We start from the raw sequence: 16,194 nt of genomic DNA, 5'->3' as shown, positions 1-16,194 counted from the left end.
ACCTTATCCTTCAGGAGAATTTCATATGTAGTAAGCAGGATGTTGAATTTCAGCCGCTTGGTTTGCGGATGCATCCATTCATGTGTCCGGATCTAAACAAGCAGAAACACCTTTAAAATTGTGTTACATGAGGGGTTTAAAAATAAGAGGGCTTAGAGACATCACTAAAAAAAGCAAAGTTCAAGGCATTTAAGACCAGGAATGTGTATTAAGTAGTCAATTTTTATTATACTATTGAACTACGTACACATGCTTTTAAAGACTGTGTGTCAAGTTAAGAACAGTTGAAGTTAAACTTTTGTTACACAGCACAATGTCAAGTTACACAATAACAAGCCTAGGTGTAAAAAAAAAAAAAAAAAAAAAAAAAAACACTTTATCACTTCCAATAAAAATTCTAAGAACAGCTCACTCTTGCATTTCATTAAATAATACCATGTTTCTGCTGTTGATGTCACCCAGGTAGACAACAACATTCATCTGAGGAGCCCACAATTGGATTTCTCTCTGCCAAGATGTGAGGGTGGACAGAGGCACCACCAGCAGGAAGGGCCCATACAGTTGGTGTTCATGGAACAGGTAATTGAGGAAGCTGATGGTCTGTATGGTTTTTCCCAGACCCATCTCATCTGCTAGGATACAACTGTTCCCTCTGGGAAAGCAGAAGAGTATTAGTTATGAAGCAACTGATGAAAAAGGGTTCCCAATTTTCAGATAGTTTTTTCAATTCCAATTTTTTTGCATAAATTAAATTAGTAACTTGGAAACAAGGAAACAGCTACCGGTGTGCTCCCTGGTTAGCTGAGCCCCGCGGTCTTCCATGTCATTGTACACGTCATTGTGCATGCTTCACAGGTGCACATTTAAGTTTGTTGGGTTTTTCCCTTTTTGATACAAGCTACTTATTTTGAGAAACAATTAGGCATTTTGATTTATCAGTCAGTACAAAACAAAAAACCAAACACAGCTGGAACGTCTCTTTCCTGCCTTGAGATTTCTCCTGCTAAAGAATCATGGCCAGTAGATGTCGTGCTTGTGATGCAACAAACAGATGATAAAAGAAAAAATATTTTGTAACATGTACAAGTTAAGGTAATAAAAATAAACTGAAAATATTTTCTGGCCACATACACACTACAAAGTTTTGGGAGTGACAACTGCATTAATCCCCTAAATTTTAATTTCAAGTGTGTACAGAATACAGGAGTTACTCCTGCAATTGCGATGACTGACAAGTAATAAGCATAGCTACGCTGCAGTGTCTCGTGCCTGTGAACAAGAAACATGCCACCAGTTCAACCCGTTTTGTGTTTGCTATTTTTGAGCAAAGAGATTATCCACCAGAGATGTATTATCATCCAGAAATGTTTAGTTAGCTGACGTTGACAGAGTCGCTGTGGTTTGTTTGTGCTTGTTAAGTGGTGGCTGTTAAACATGTAAGGATTACCCTGAGGCCGCAGGGTTGATGAAACTGCAGTGAAGACAGACTCTAATATATAAATGAATGAAGACGCATAACTATCTTTGTGTGATTTGCACCAGGAAAAGGTAAAACACTTCTTACACATGTTATTGATCATGTCATTAACAACTACTGTAGGTGTCCAGTTTGGTTTTGTACACACTGTGGAATTATCTGTTCTTTCTACAGGTTACCATAATCATCTTAAAAAGCATGTAACTCAACTTTTGTCACAGCTGGATGGTCCCGTGCATTTTTAAACCAATGTTGGCTTGATCAGAGCAATAACCGTCACGTTATTAATGCGCAGTGTAAAGTTGGAAATAATGCAAATAATACTATGTGTTCTGCTCCATACAGTTGTGCTCTAAGGAAAAACTCATTCAGTGTGTGTGCACCTCTTTACAGTGTTGAGCACTGTCTCTGCCCTAGACAGAAATTCATGGTGTGCCGTGTTGGAGCTAGTTGCTTATTAGACTACATGTACATATTAATATTTCGACTAAAGGTCTGAGCTGCTTTTTTATAATATAAAGCATTTATGCAGAAATGTTTATGCATGTTCTCCTTCTGTGCCTTTGTTTTGTCTGCATACACTGGTCTGACAAAACAGTTGTAAATAATGAAGAATGTAGGAGCTAGTAAAACTTCAGTGGATTCAGCAACTTACAAATGTAAGTTCAATGCTTTACCGTCACCCCAAGCTGTGTGAATATGTATGTTGTTCATGATACAAGTGTTGAACTGAGGGTGGCTAATGCACTAAGGCTAGCAGCAACACATCACATGTGCTTTAAACGTCACTTCAGTCAGCTCTTAAACAGTGAACGCTTCCGTGTAGTAAAAAAAACGAAGTGTTCCATTTGGGACGATGCTACACTTTGAAAATTCATACACTACACGGCTGAGTACATATTATATTTTAAGTGTACAGTGTGTCGTTTGGGTCACAGCTTAATACTGTAAGCAGACAGTCAATACTGATATTTGCAGATAAAAGTGCTAAGGAAATGGACAGCTAAAAATTGTCTCAGCCCCAAGTAGTACCTTATCATTCAGCAGAATTTCAATAACTAGTTGTTCAGTTTGGTTTTGTACACATTATATGGAATTTATTGAAATGGGGTTGTCATTACCTGAATTTTTCGGGATTGAATTTGGTTGTAGAACGCAGTTCTCACTCATATAAATTATTGATCTGTGTGCACATAACGGGATCGAGCACTTTTTGGAATTTGGTTTCAGTTTTAGTTAGCAAATAACCTCGATTCAAACACACATACGGTTTACACAAAATCAGCTTCTCATGATAAACTCTTTATTAGCATCAACAAGGTTTGTTCTAATATTGTTATTATTTATTATGTATTATTGACAGTATTCAGTCATCAGTTTTCCAGGTTTTTCAGGATGCGTGGGAACCCTATAAAATCATCAAGATGGCAAGACTTTGGGTAAAATTACATGGGATGTCATGTTTGTGTCTGAAACTGAGGTGATGTGCAAAATTTACGTACTTGCACCAAGAATGGGCCATCCAGTTCAGACTGTCCAACTGATAGTCCCGCAGTTCTAGGCCGTCTGCACCAATATAGTGAGGCTGTTTCTTCATTGGCACAAACCGTGGTCTCTGTTTTAAAACCTAAATAAAATCAAACATCCTTTAAATGACTGGGTAGTGGCTTATTTTATTTCAAGTGTTCTGCAATAGATGTGTGCTCAAGGTCTTGTGTCCTGGAAGAAGTTACCTTGCAATCTCTGGAGGGGGTGGTTTTGCACTGATTTCGGCTCATGTATTCATCAATGCACTTCTGAAACTTTCTGGCAATAAGAGCTCCGTCTTCCCAGCTGCATTCAAAGTATGGCAGCCCCTGCCATTTACACAGGTAGTCTGGATAACCTGCAGCTGACTTCTGATTTGAATGTCCTGTAAGATTAAGACAACAGCAAGGATTAGTAAAAGCTCCCAACAATTTTTCAAAACAATGAAAACTGAGGACAGCTTCCTCTTACCAATGATTCTTTCCACAAGTTGATACTGTGAATGCAGGTCATCCATGAGTTCCTGCTGACAGTTTAAGTATTCCACATCCTCAGGTGAAGCAGTTTTGAGCCTGTGGACAGCAGTGTCCAAAAACAGAATCAGCACCAACTAAAGCCACGTTACCTACAAGAAATTATATTTCTGTAAGCATTCATACCATTTCTTCTTCTCCTGCTCTTTCTTCTTGAAGTTGTCCAGTTTCTTCATGCCCTTCACATTTTGTTGTTTGAGAGTCTCCTCTGTTTCCCAGGTGTTGTGAATGTGAGACCAATTCTTCCATTTGATCAAGTATTGCACCTCTCCTGGCTGCCTGTTTGGGTCAAAGTTGGCATTGGGGTCTCCGTCTGCCTCTACGGCATAAACTGTGGTCACAGCCCCCGTTGCTGTAAGCAACAAAATGACACCTTAACAAAAGCAGTGCCACTATAAATTATGGCTGCTAAACTGACTGAAAGTTCTATCCTTCAAATTGTCCAAAAAGGTAAATATAGCATGGGGACATCCTTACCTCCTTTCCATCCCATCCTCATTTCCATCACTCTCTCCAGTGTATCAAACTCGTCTTCCTCTGGTGGCGGCACATCCTCTCCACACACCTCCACCAAGTCATCAGAATCAGTTTTCAGCTCCTCGTCTTCTTTGTAGCTCACGTTGACGGTGGCCTGCCGCCGAGGTCCTGCTAGGGCCTTCTTATAATCATCCTCTTCATCTGAGGAGAGGGAGGGCTTCTTCTTTGAAGCTTTGCTCTTCTTCCCATTCCTAGTACTGGCCCTGAAAGAACAAAAGTGATCCAGGCAAGTTTATTTATCAAAGAAAATTATAAGACAAAATGTTTTTAAGAGACTAATGGTGTACTGAAACAAAATGAAACAGCATTTACAACACATTTTACTTCTGTAATGTGACTATGTGCGAGACTAACCGACTAGTCGACTAAACAGTATTGATGATGCTAGTTGACACGGGAATTACTAGTCGGGCAATATTTTCCCCAATAAACTGTTCAACATTTTTACACATTTACATTTTGGCTGCATTTGGCTGTGCTTATATTACTGTCATGTTAATGTTACACTTTAAATATAATCAATACAATTACGAAAAAAAAAGAGGATATCTGGAGCAGATATATACAAAATTTAATTTCAGCTCAGGCCACATGTTCTACTTCCCTCTCTCACTAGAAGAAAAATGTCATCTCACAAGACAAGCAAAGTAGCTATGGAAATCACTTTGGTGATGGAAGCCTAAATGTTGCCGAAATGTTGGCTTGCAAGTTGCTATGGATGTTTTTACATCTGAGTCTATCTTTAAATCTGTGCGTGCTTGCAAGTTATTTTCCCGCCGAGCAGCCTTTTCAAGTCAGGATAAACGCTTCAGGTGAGTCTGGTGAAAAACTGGACCTGACTATGTTGACATGTTAATTTTGCTCTTCAAAAATGTATGCTCTGAGTAACTTGCCTACAAAATGACTATTTTAGGCTATGTAAGCAATTTTTACCCTGCTGATCAGGAAAGCTATTTTTAACTATGTTCCGACTGCTTAACTGGTTAAACTCTTTTATTCTGTGTGCACATCATGTTTAGAACAATAAATTGCTTTTTGTTTTGTACATTTCTCACAGGCCTATTTTTTTTTTTTTTTTTTATATCCTAGCTGTTTTCTTTAACATTGTAACTGTTATTGGCTGAATTTATGTTATTTTTTTTCACCCAATTTGGAATGCCCAATTCGCTTTTAAGTCCTCGTGGTCGCGTAGTGATTCGCCTGAGTCTGGGTGGCGGAGGACGAATCCCAGCTGCCTCCGTGTCTGAGACCATCAATCCGCGCATCTTATCACTTGGCTTGTTGAGCGCATTGCCACGGAGGCTTCACGCCATCCACACCCAACTCACCACGCGCCCCACCGAGAACGAACCACATAATAGCGACCACAAGGAGGTTACCCCATGTGACTCTACCCTCCCTAGCAACCGGGCCAATTTGGTTGCTTAGGAGACTTGGCTGGAGTCACTCAGCACACCCTGGGATTGGAAATAGCGACTCCAGGGGTGGTAGCCAGCATCTTTTACCACGGAGCTACCCAGACCCCCCCAATTGGCTGAATTTCTTTACCAAACAGCCGTCATATTAAATCATTATGCACATCGTGAAATACGTGCAACTTTTTGGCACATTTTCCCCCCACATAGATTTGGCTTACCTGTTAATAATTTTTAATAATGTCCTGACTGTTGTAATATTTTAAGTAACTTTTACTTGGTGAATTATTTTTAGAACAGGCTATTAGGTTGCTCTGTATGTCCTGTACTATTTATTCAATTGTTTTCAATAAATATAGTAAGCTTGTATTCACTAACGTTGATTCTGTGAATGCATGTCAGGTCTGAATATTTTATCCATAAAAGGTACAGCGGTCACTATCAAGAAATTCTGGCTGATGATTAAATGTCATGGAAATAATTGCAGTTAGCAATTGTCTTGTATATGCCTCTTAAAGTGCAAGATGAACATACCTATCTTAAGTCATTTATTCACACTGAACTTGGAATTACACAAAAAGTATGATTTCCTTTAAGGATTTGTAAACAACTATTTGCACAGGGGTAGAATGCCATGAACAATAATTAGAGATGGGAAGATATGGTTCTCAAGATTCGGTTCGATATGCAACATGAGGTTCATTATTCGATATAATGTTGATTCGATATAATAATTAAATGACAAAGTACGAAAGAAAACTGGGTTTATTTCTTGAAAATTTTTAGCAAAATGCACATTGTAATTTCATCAGAATAAATTTCTTTAATACACAATATAAATGCTTAAAGCTTAAACAAGAGTTTCTCATATACCTTTCTCTATAAGAAAAGATCACAAACAAATAAGCCTTAAAAAATAGTGGGCTACACAGGTGCACAAGCAATAGAAAAAGTATGCTGTACTGAAAAAAAGTATGTGAAAGTGCATATTTTATTTAATAATTTGTCATTAATATAATCACATTTTACCTTTTAAAATATATACAAATTCTACATTATCAATTAATATTATGTTATGAAATTGTAAATATAATAATGATATGAGCAGTCAATGTTTGAAATAATGTGTACAATTTACAATAACATTGAGTTTACATTTATTTGTATAACAAGCGCTAAAACGGTACTGTAATTTTAAGAGTTCAACGAGCACAGGCTCCTCACACACAGGTCCCGTTTACACCTTGCATTAACATGCGTTTCATACAGGATAGTATCTGAATATTCTTTAGCTGGGTTGCATTTACACCTTGCAGTCAAACGCGTCTCCACTGTAATAGATACGGATAGAGATCCGATCAAGATTACTTGTGCAAAATGGCAAACACTACTTTCAAATTACTTTAATTTGAAAATTCTCTGCTTTAAGTGAATTTTAAAAATGTATAGATGTATAGAAATTTGATATATCGTCTCATACCTAACAATAATATTTAAAATATTAAAATATCTACACATTTAAAATACCTTTTTTATCCACCTGAATACTATACAGTATATTAGCATTAGACATTTACAATAATAGTTGTTTTTATTATGATGAATATTACACTATAATATGAAGTTTAAATATCAGCAGAAAGGTCATTTTAGAACTTGAGAAAGTGATTTTTTTGAATGATTAGGAAAACCAAAATGTTCTTTCATGTGGAAAAAAAAAAAAAAAAAAAGACATGGAATGGCATGTCTCCAAAATGCAACCATTTTTCCTGCAGGTGCGACTTATAAACCGGACCATTTCATCAGGAGAAATCAGTAGTGCCCCTTGTTCCCTCCTTTCAAGGAACAGAGGTTACATTCATAACAGAGACACAATGGCACTGGCCAAGCAGTTTAGTGAAACATTTACATTTTAACCCTCCTTCGCAGTCAAAATCTGGGAAGAGGGAGGAAACAAGTTATAGAACCTGGCAAAGGCGTCAGGGGAAGCCCAGCCTACAGTTAGACAGATGTCTCTGACTGACAGGGCCTCTAGGTCCCCAAAACTGAGGCCAGTGTGAGCAGCAGAACAGTCTTCAGCAAGAGTATGTGTAAGCTTACCACATCAAACGGCTAAACGTCGGACCCGTATACACTTCTAACACCAACGGCAAGTCCCAGACTGGGATAGTAGTGAGGCGAGAGAGCCTCAGTCATCTAGCTTTCCTTAAAAGCGTACAAACCAAAGTGTGATTGCCTCACGACAAAACACCCAAAAGGTCATGTCCTCCTATAACAGCAACACAAACTTCGAGGGTGGATGGACAGAGTCTGGCATCTAAACGTTCTTGTAAAAAGTGGAGCACCACCTGCCTACGGCAACATTCTGGATCTTCATCCTGGGAGGAACACCAGGCAACGAAAAGGCACCATTTAAAAGCATAGAGCCGCCTTGGAGAGGGAACTCTGGCTTGTCATATGGTGTCGAGTACTGACTGCAACAACCCTCGAGTGTCTGACCAGTCTTGTTTAAGGGCTTTTCCGCAACTCCAGCTGGGTATGCCAGATCATGTCTTGAGGTTGTGAGGGAAGATCCCTTCTCAAAGGAATTTTTCCACAGAAGAAAAAGGGAGGTTGGGCCACTCAGCACGGTTTCCTTGTTTTACCATTCCTTGCAAAACACTTGGTGTAGCAAACAGACAGGAGGACAACTGTCTCAGGATAAACACTCCATTCCCCTAGAAGTCTGCACCACAGTTCAGGCGAGCAGGAACGTGCACTGTACATAAAGATGTTTTTCTTTCCAGAGGAGAACACCACACAGAGCCAAAATCAGGTGAACACACTCCACCTTCCCGATTTATAAACACCACAACCGCTGTGCTGTCCATACAGACTAAAACATGAAAACCTTGCACGTCGGCCCGAAAGGCAGAGCCAAGATGACTGCACACAGCTCTAGGCTATATACAGTGGCCCCAAAAAGTATTTGGATGCTTAAGCTGAACTTAAAAATGAATTAATTCCTATGCATTTCAGAACAAAAACTAATTTGCATGTACTATAAGATAACATAAGCACACTTTTCAAGCAGAAAATTTAACAAAAAGCAGCTTGTTACATTTTAAATTATAAAACAACAGATATATGGTTTAATATTAAAGACAAAAAAATATTTGGACACTTGATAATGGATTCATTAAAGATTACAATTTCAAGTATTTTAGTTTGCAATCCTTGCGTTCGCAGAACGTCTTGACGACGTCTGGGCATAGAATCAACAAGTTTCTGTAAAAGCTGTGGTGAAAATTTCCTCCAGGTTTCAGCCACCAAAGCTTTCAGTTCATCCACACCAGAACATCGACGATCTGACATTTTATCCATTTTATTGCATTCCATAGATGCTCTATAGGGTTTAGGTCAGGGTTCTGAGAAGGCCATTCTAGGACCTTAATTTTCTTTTTTGCAAAGTATTCTTTCAATAGGCAGCTGGTATGCTTTGGATATTTATGAAAGAGCCACTTCTGTGTCTTAAATAATTTCTTCACTAATTTCTGCAAGTTTGCATCCAGAATTTCTCTCTGTACACTGCGGATTTCATGATTCCATCAATGAACACAAGCCCACTGACACCACTGTAAGAGTAACATTTCCACCTCTGTGCTTTACAGTACCCTTTGTGCAGTGTGGCTGGAATTCTCCCCCTGCCTTTCTCCACTCTGCCATCAGATCCATGCAGGTTCAATTTGGACTAATCTGATAATAAGACCAAAAGCTGCTGTTTTCCTGTGCATGTTCTTTTGCCAATTTTATCCTGTCTTTCTTATTCTTTAGGCTAATGAATGTTTTTTTCCGCATTACTCTCCCTCTGTACCCATACTCATTGATCCTGTTTCGCATGGTCTGCAAACTAAGTTGCATCTGGTAATTCTCATTGATGTGTGAGGCTATCCTTACAGCTTTTTCTTGCCTGTTTCTCTTGATTTTACTCACCATTATACTGTCCAATCTGCTGGTTGTCTGCCTGTGTGCTTTCTGTTCTCATTTACAAGTCATTCATCTTTGAACTTTTTTGCAATATACCCAATTGAGGAGGATGGAAGATTTGTTTTTTTTGCTTATCTGGCGAGAGCACCTATGAAGAAAATGTCAGATCATCGATGTTCTAGTGTAAATGAACAAAGCTTTGGTGGCTGAAACTTGGAGGAAACTTTCACCACAGTTAACTTATTGATTCTATCCTGAGTAAATCTGCAAATGAAATGATTGCAAACTAAAAACTAAAACACTTGAACCTAATCTTTAATGAAGCCATTATCAAGTGTCCAAATAACTGTCTTAATTTTAAACCATATATCTGTTGTTTTATAATTTAAAACGAACAAGCTTCTTTTTGTTAAATATTCTGCTTGAAAAGCATGCTCGTGTTATCTTTCTATACAATAAATGCAAATTGGTGATGTTTTGTTCTCAAATGCAAAAGGAATTCATGCATTTTAAGTTCAGCTTAAACGTCATAATACTTTTTAGGGGCCAGATTCGTCTTTGTGACGGACGCAAGAATCAAGCAAAGTACAAGGATGTCCTGGAAGAAAACTTGATTCCTTCTGCTCTGACAATGTTCCCCAACACTGAGGACTGGTTTCTCCAGCAGAACAATGTTCCATGCCACACAGCCAGGTCAAATCAAGGTGTGGATGGAGGACCACCAGATCAAGACCCTGTCATGGCCAGCCCAATCTCTAGACCTGAATCTCACTGAAAACATCTGGAATGTGATCAAGAGGAAGATGGATGGCCACAAGCCATCAAATAAAGCCGAGCTGCTTGAATTTTTGTGCCAGGAGTGGCATAGTCACCCAACAGCAATGTGAAAGACTGGTAGAAAGCATGCCAAGATACATGAAAACTGTGAATGAAAATGAGAGTTAATCTACCAAATATTGATTTCTGAACTCTTCCTAAGTTAAAACATTAGTATTGTGTTGTTTAAAAATTAATATGAACTTGTTTTCTTTGCATTATTTGAGGTCTGAAAACACTGCATCTTTTTTGTTATTTTGACCAGTTGTCATTTTCTGCAAATAAATGCTCTAAATGACAATAATTTTATTTGGAATTTGGGAGAAATGTTGTTAGTACTTCATAGAATAAAACAAAAATGTTAATTTTACTCAAATACACACAGTTGAAGTCAGAAGTTTACATACACCTTAGCCAAATACATTTAAACTCAGTTTTTCACAATTCCTGACATTTAATCACAGAAAACATTCCCTGTCAGTTAGGATCACTACTTTATTTTAAGAATGTGAAATGTCAGAATAATAGTAGAGAGAATTATTTCTTTCAGCTTTTATTTCTTTCATCACATTCCCAGTGGGTCAGAAGTTTACATACACTTTGTTAGTATTTGGTATCATTGCCTTTAAATTGTTTAATTTGGGTCAAACATTTTGGGTAGCCTTCCACAAGATTCTCACAATAAGTTGCTGGAATTTTGGCCCATTCCTCCATTAAGAACTGGTGTAACAGAGTCAGGATTCTAGGCCTCCTTGCCGCACACTCCAATACCTTGACATTGTTGTCCTCAAGTCATTTTACCACTACTTTGGAGGTATGCTTGTGGTCATTATCCATTTGGAAGACCCATTTGCGACCAAGCTTAACTTCCTGGCTGATTTCTTGAGATGTTGCTTCAATATATCCACATAATTTTTGTTCCTCATGATGCCATCTATTTTGTTTAGTGCATCAGTCCCTCCTGCAGCAAAGCACCCCCAACAACATGATGCTGCCACACCCATGCTTCACAGTTGGGATGTTGTTCTTCGGCTTGCAAGCCTCACCTATTTTCCTCCAAACATAACGATGGTCATTATGGCCAAACACTAAAAATTTTTGTTTCATCAGGTCAGAGCACATTTCTCCATAAAGTAAGATCTTTGTCCCCATGTGCACTTGCTGAGCAGCCTTTCAGGTTATGTTGACATAGGACTCGTTTTACTGTGGATAAAGATACTTGTCTACCTGTTTCCTCCAGTATCTTCACAAGGTCCTTTGCTGTTGTTCTGGGATTGATTTTCACTTTTCGCACCAAACTACGTTCATCTCTAGGAGACAGAATTAGTCTCCTTCCTGAGCGGTATGACAGCGGCATGGTCCCATGGTGTATATACTTGCGTACTATTATTTGTACAGATGAACGTGGTACCTTCAGGTATTTGGAAATTGCTCCTAAGGATGAACCAGACATGTGGAGATCCACAATTTTTTTCTGAGGTCTTGGCTGATTTCTTTTGATCTTCCCATTATGTCAAGCAAAGAGACACTGAGTTTGAAGGTAGGCTTCAAAATACATCCACAGGTACACCTCCAATTCGGTATACCTCCTATCAGAAGCAAATTGGCTAACTGTCTAAAGGCTTGACATAATTTTCTGGAATTTTCCAAGCTGCTTAAAGGCTCAGTTAACTTAGCGTATGTAAACTTCTGACCCACTGGAATTGTGACAGTCAATTAAGTGAAACAATCTGTCTGTAAATAAATGAAGATGACCCCCTTCTCATTTCTTATTTTTTAGTTTACAGTTGCATTACGCTTACATGTTGTCAAAAGTCTGGCAAGTAAAAACAAAAATTTACTAGCCAATGGTGATTCTCTCCAACATGTCCGTAGAGGGTTGCAGAACTTCAATTTTTAAAACCGTTCTTTGCCTGACTCGAACTCACAACCTTATGAGTTGTAGTCTGATGCTTTAACAACTGTGCCACTCAGGTTGCACTATCTCCAAACTACTCCGGTATCTTCAGGACATGATGTTGAAAATGCATATCAATTTTCCTTTAAATTCGACAATGCATTCAAAAGATATCACTTTTTTTTTTTTTTATCAATATGGAGGACAGGCAGTATGGACAATTTGGAAAAATTGGTATCGTTGAAATCCTCATGACCCAAGGAATCCACATGATTTTAGGACATACGTTTCAAAAGTAATGGGATTAAACAGCCACTTTTTAATTTTCTTGACCCATAGGTGGTGCTGTCACCAAACTTTGCATATACCCTCAGATAATGGTCCCAATGAAGCTTACCCATACATTGTTTCGTTTCAATAGGACAAAGGGTTTATAGGGACACAGACTCACTTTCAGTTTTACGTCGACCTCTTTAGCTTTGCGATGCCGTAACTTTTAAATAAAGGCAAAAATCTAAATTCTGTACTATCAATTCTGTGCGGCTTGGTCTGGAGATTTTTTTGAGCCATTGTTTGGGCAAATCGGACTAAGTTTGAAGGAAGGGAAACATTTAAACGGTAAACATCATAATCAAAGATGGCTGCCACGTAATGGGCAGGGTTTTAATTTAAGGGGTCCTTGAATCATCGTTGAAGGGTCTGAATCAAGAGGAGAGTAATCAGGAAAAAAATAATTGGGTCTCTAGGACAAATGGTTCAAAAGATACGCACAAAAGCAAAGTTTATTTTTGAACTGGTGGTGGCACTATGGAGTTTGTCCTGTAGGTCCCAAATTTGCTATGGGGACTATTCATCACTACCACTATCAGTGTATCACTATTCCTACAAACAGTTCTATGGGCTTCCAGCCTTAAGTATAATAATAAAGCCACCTTTTCACTGTCTCTGTCAGGCATACGACTGTCATATTTCTCCCCCTAGTGGCAGTTGTGATGAACTCGTGTTGCTCGCAATGGATTTTATTCATGGAGAAGCTTTCAAAGGTTTACCTCAGAATGACATTTCTGTGTGTGATTCTGTTGAGCAGATGAATGAATTCAATAAAATTCATGATTGTTTTTCACTCAGTATTTATTATGAATAGTATTATTTATTATTAAAACTGTTTTATAGTTATTATGATAACAGCAACAACAACCATAAATCAGCAAATGTAAAGCAGAAATTCATAGATGTGATTTTAAATGTAGATTTTGCTTGTGTAGAAACAAATGACATAAGCAAACATTTAATCACATTTACTGAAATAAAAACGCTTTTTGTGATATATTTGCAACATAAACAATTTCTGACTTCTCTGTTCGTAACTGACCAAAATTCAGCAGTAGCTGGCGTTTAGTATAAAGTTTAGACCAAAATCCATTGATATTTCTCACTGATAGTTTTGCATGAATACATCACATCTGGTCGAGCAGTCGCATTTGGTCTTGTCACACGAGTTGAAATATTTCAACACAGCCTAAGCTCAAATCGGATCCGAAAATGTTGCATCTGGAGAAGGTCGCAAGCCCACGCAGCCCTGTCTGACTCTCCATTGGAAATGACTGATTTCCATCCTATTGTTTGTTGGATGCAGTGAAAATGTGGCTTAAGAGGAAGAAGAAAACTAATGGATACAATAGGTGCCAAAGCAACCTTCGGTGCTTTGCCCATAATAATAATAATAATTGGCTCCTAATAATAATTGTTAATATAATACAATTGTTATATGTATATTTCTGTAAATTCTTAATGTAGTAATAAAATCCATTATCGGGGCCATAGACGGTGCTGTGGCACCTATTGAATCCGTTACTTATTAATATTCTTCTGGCTGAGACTTTGGCAGCCCATAGAACCATTAGTAGGAAAATAATTTGGCACACTGTTCAAGGTGGGCATGAATAGTCCCCATAGCAAATTTGGGACATCTAGGACAAACTCTTTAGCGCCACCACCAGCTCAAAAATTAACTTTTGCGCGTATCTTTTGAACAGCTTCTGCGAGCATTTGTTTCGGAACCTGGTGCATTTTCTCCCTTGGTTCGGTTCTTATAGGTATATGTGAACACATCAATCACACTAGCATGCGCACCAAAACAATAGGTTCGAGACCACCTGGACGAGGCTCTTCAATAATTAAGAGCTTAAAAGCTTAAGAGGGACCCATTGTCCGAGTATTTGAATGTAGCCCTATATAAATTACATTTTTGTTAATATCAGTAAACAAAATCATGCAATATTATCTAACTTGTGTAATTGCGCTTATTTGTGCAACACATTAATACTATCACTATTTTTAGTTTAGGAGTCAGGAAGCGTGTCATTGTTTACAAGAGAAACTTGTGCCATTCACAAACCAAAACACCCCAAAACAATTTCAAAATAATATAAAATAAAAATAATTTCCAAATAATAATAATAAAATAAAAAAAAACAATGTAAACAATGACGCGCTTCTTGACTCCTCCACGTGACGCATGACCTTACCAACGAGCTTATGTCATCCCTCTCATGAACGCACGTCACAGAGATGTACGGAAGCAAATATTTGTAGTTAATAAGTATATAAGTATTGTTTTGTTTCTTAAAATAATCAATTGTTTGCATTCAGAATACCTTTATTTGTCAACTGGAGTCGTGTGGATTATTTTGATGCACCCTAAATATGCATTTTGGACCATCAAAAAATGGAGGACATTCACTTGCATTGTTTAGAGGAGGAGGCCTGAAATGAAATCCTAAAAGTCTTAAATTCTGTTTTGATGAAGAAAGAAACTCAGATACATCTTGGATGGTCTGAGGGTGAGTAAATTATCAGCAAATTTTCATTTTTGGGTGAACTATTCCTTTAAGTGGAAGCCATTTACATTAAAAAAAAAAAATTCCAAACTAAACCTAAATCAAGTTGAAAATAGTACTTGTTTGGAGGTTTTCTGCTTTTGACTTTTTGACTGGGCTCATAGTCTGACACAGACTCATCACTGTTCCCCTCCTCTGCTGAGGAGCCCGACGAGCCACTTCCCGAACCAGAGCGAGAGTCCGAACCCGAATCAGAGTCTGATCCAGACCTGCACACATAACAGGAAAAACATTTAAAAAAGCAGTAGAGTGAGACTGTGATCTCTTTTGGATCAATGCAAAGGGTTTACACATCAAATAAACATTCACTTACTCTTTACTCTTGCTTTTTGAGTCATCATCTGAGTCATCACTACTGGAAGAGTCCTGCAGGTAAGGGCATAACATGGTTATTGGAACTGAAAACAAGTCCTTAAATAGAGTAGAGAAGACTACAAATACCACAGCAGCTACAAGATCTAAAAGGGGCAAGAAGGGTGTAGGCCTGGGCGACATGACACATATACATACATATATATATACATATATATATACATACATATATATATATATATATATATATATACAGGTGCATCTCAATAAATTAGAATGTCGTGGAAAAGTTCATTTATTTCAGTAATTCAACTCAAATTGTGAAACTCATGCATTAAATTCAATAAATTCAATGCACACAGACTGAAGTAGTTTAAGTCTTTGGTTCTTTTAATTGTGATGATTTTGGCTCACATTTAACAAAAACCCACCAATTCACTATCTCAAAAAATTAGAATACATCATAAGACCAATAAAAAAACATTTTAGTGAATTGTTGGCCTTCTGGAAAGTATGTTCATTTACTGTATATGTACTCAATACTTGGTAGGGGCTCCTTTTGCTTTAATTACTGCCTCAATTCGGCGTGGCATGGAGGTGATCAGTTTGTGGCACTGCTGAGGTGGTATGGAATCCCAGGTTTCTTTGACAGTGGCCTTCAGCTCATCTGCATTTTTTGGTCTCTTGTTTCTCATTTTCCTCTTGACAATACCCCATAGATTCTCTATGGGGTTCAGGTCTGGTGAATTTGTTGGCCAGTCAAGCACACCAACACCATGGTCATTTAACCAACTTTTGGTGCTTTTGGCAGTGT

The 16,194-nt window shown here is 38.0% G+C and overlaps 1 protein-coding gene across 2 annotated transcripts in view; it reads right to left on the bottom strand.

The window, feature by feature from the left end:
- Positions 1-16,194, bottom strand: part of chd1 (chromodomain helicase DNA binding protein 1) — a 112,951-nt gene that overhangs the window by 49,468 nt on the left and 47,289 nt on the right. For both annotated transcript variants that reach the window (XM_051683221.1, XM_051683220.1), the window contains exons 5-13: positions 15,382-15,434; positions 15,128-15,277; positions 4,015-4,277; positions 3,664-3,889; positions 3,476-3,576; positions 3,211-3,389; positions 2,980-3,104; positions 436-652; positions 3-92 (exon numbers count right to left, since the gene is read on the bottom strand). In XM_051683221.1, the coding sequence (XP_051539181.1) occupies positions 3-92; positions 436-652; positions 2,980-3,104; positions 3,211-3,389; positions 3,476-3,576; positions 3,664-3,889; positions 4,015-4,277; positions 15,128-15,277; positions 15,382-15,434 (1,404 nt within the window). The remainder of the gene's footprint in view (positions 1-2; positions 93-435; positions 653-2,979; positions 3,105-3,210; positions 3,390-3,475; positions 3,577-3,663; positions 3,890-4,014; positions 4,278-15,127; positions 15,278-15,381; positions 15,435-16,194) is intronic.

This window comes from Myxocyprinus asiaticus, chromosome 42, assembly GCF_019703515.2.
Source record: "Myxocyprinus asiaticus isolate MX2 ecotype Aquarium Trade chromosome 42, UBuf_Myxa_2, whole genome shotgun sequence".
NCBI lineage: Eukaryota > Metazoa > Chordata > Actinopteri > Cypriniformes > Catostomidae > Myxocyprinus > Myxocyprinus asiaticus.
Note: the sequence above shows the minus strand (reverse complement) of the source record. Positions and strands in the feature narration are given on the sequence as shown.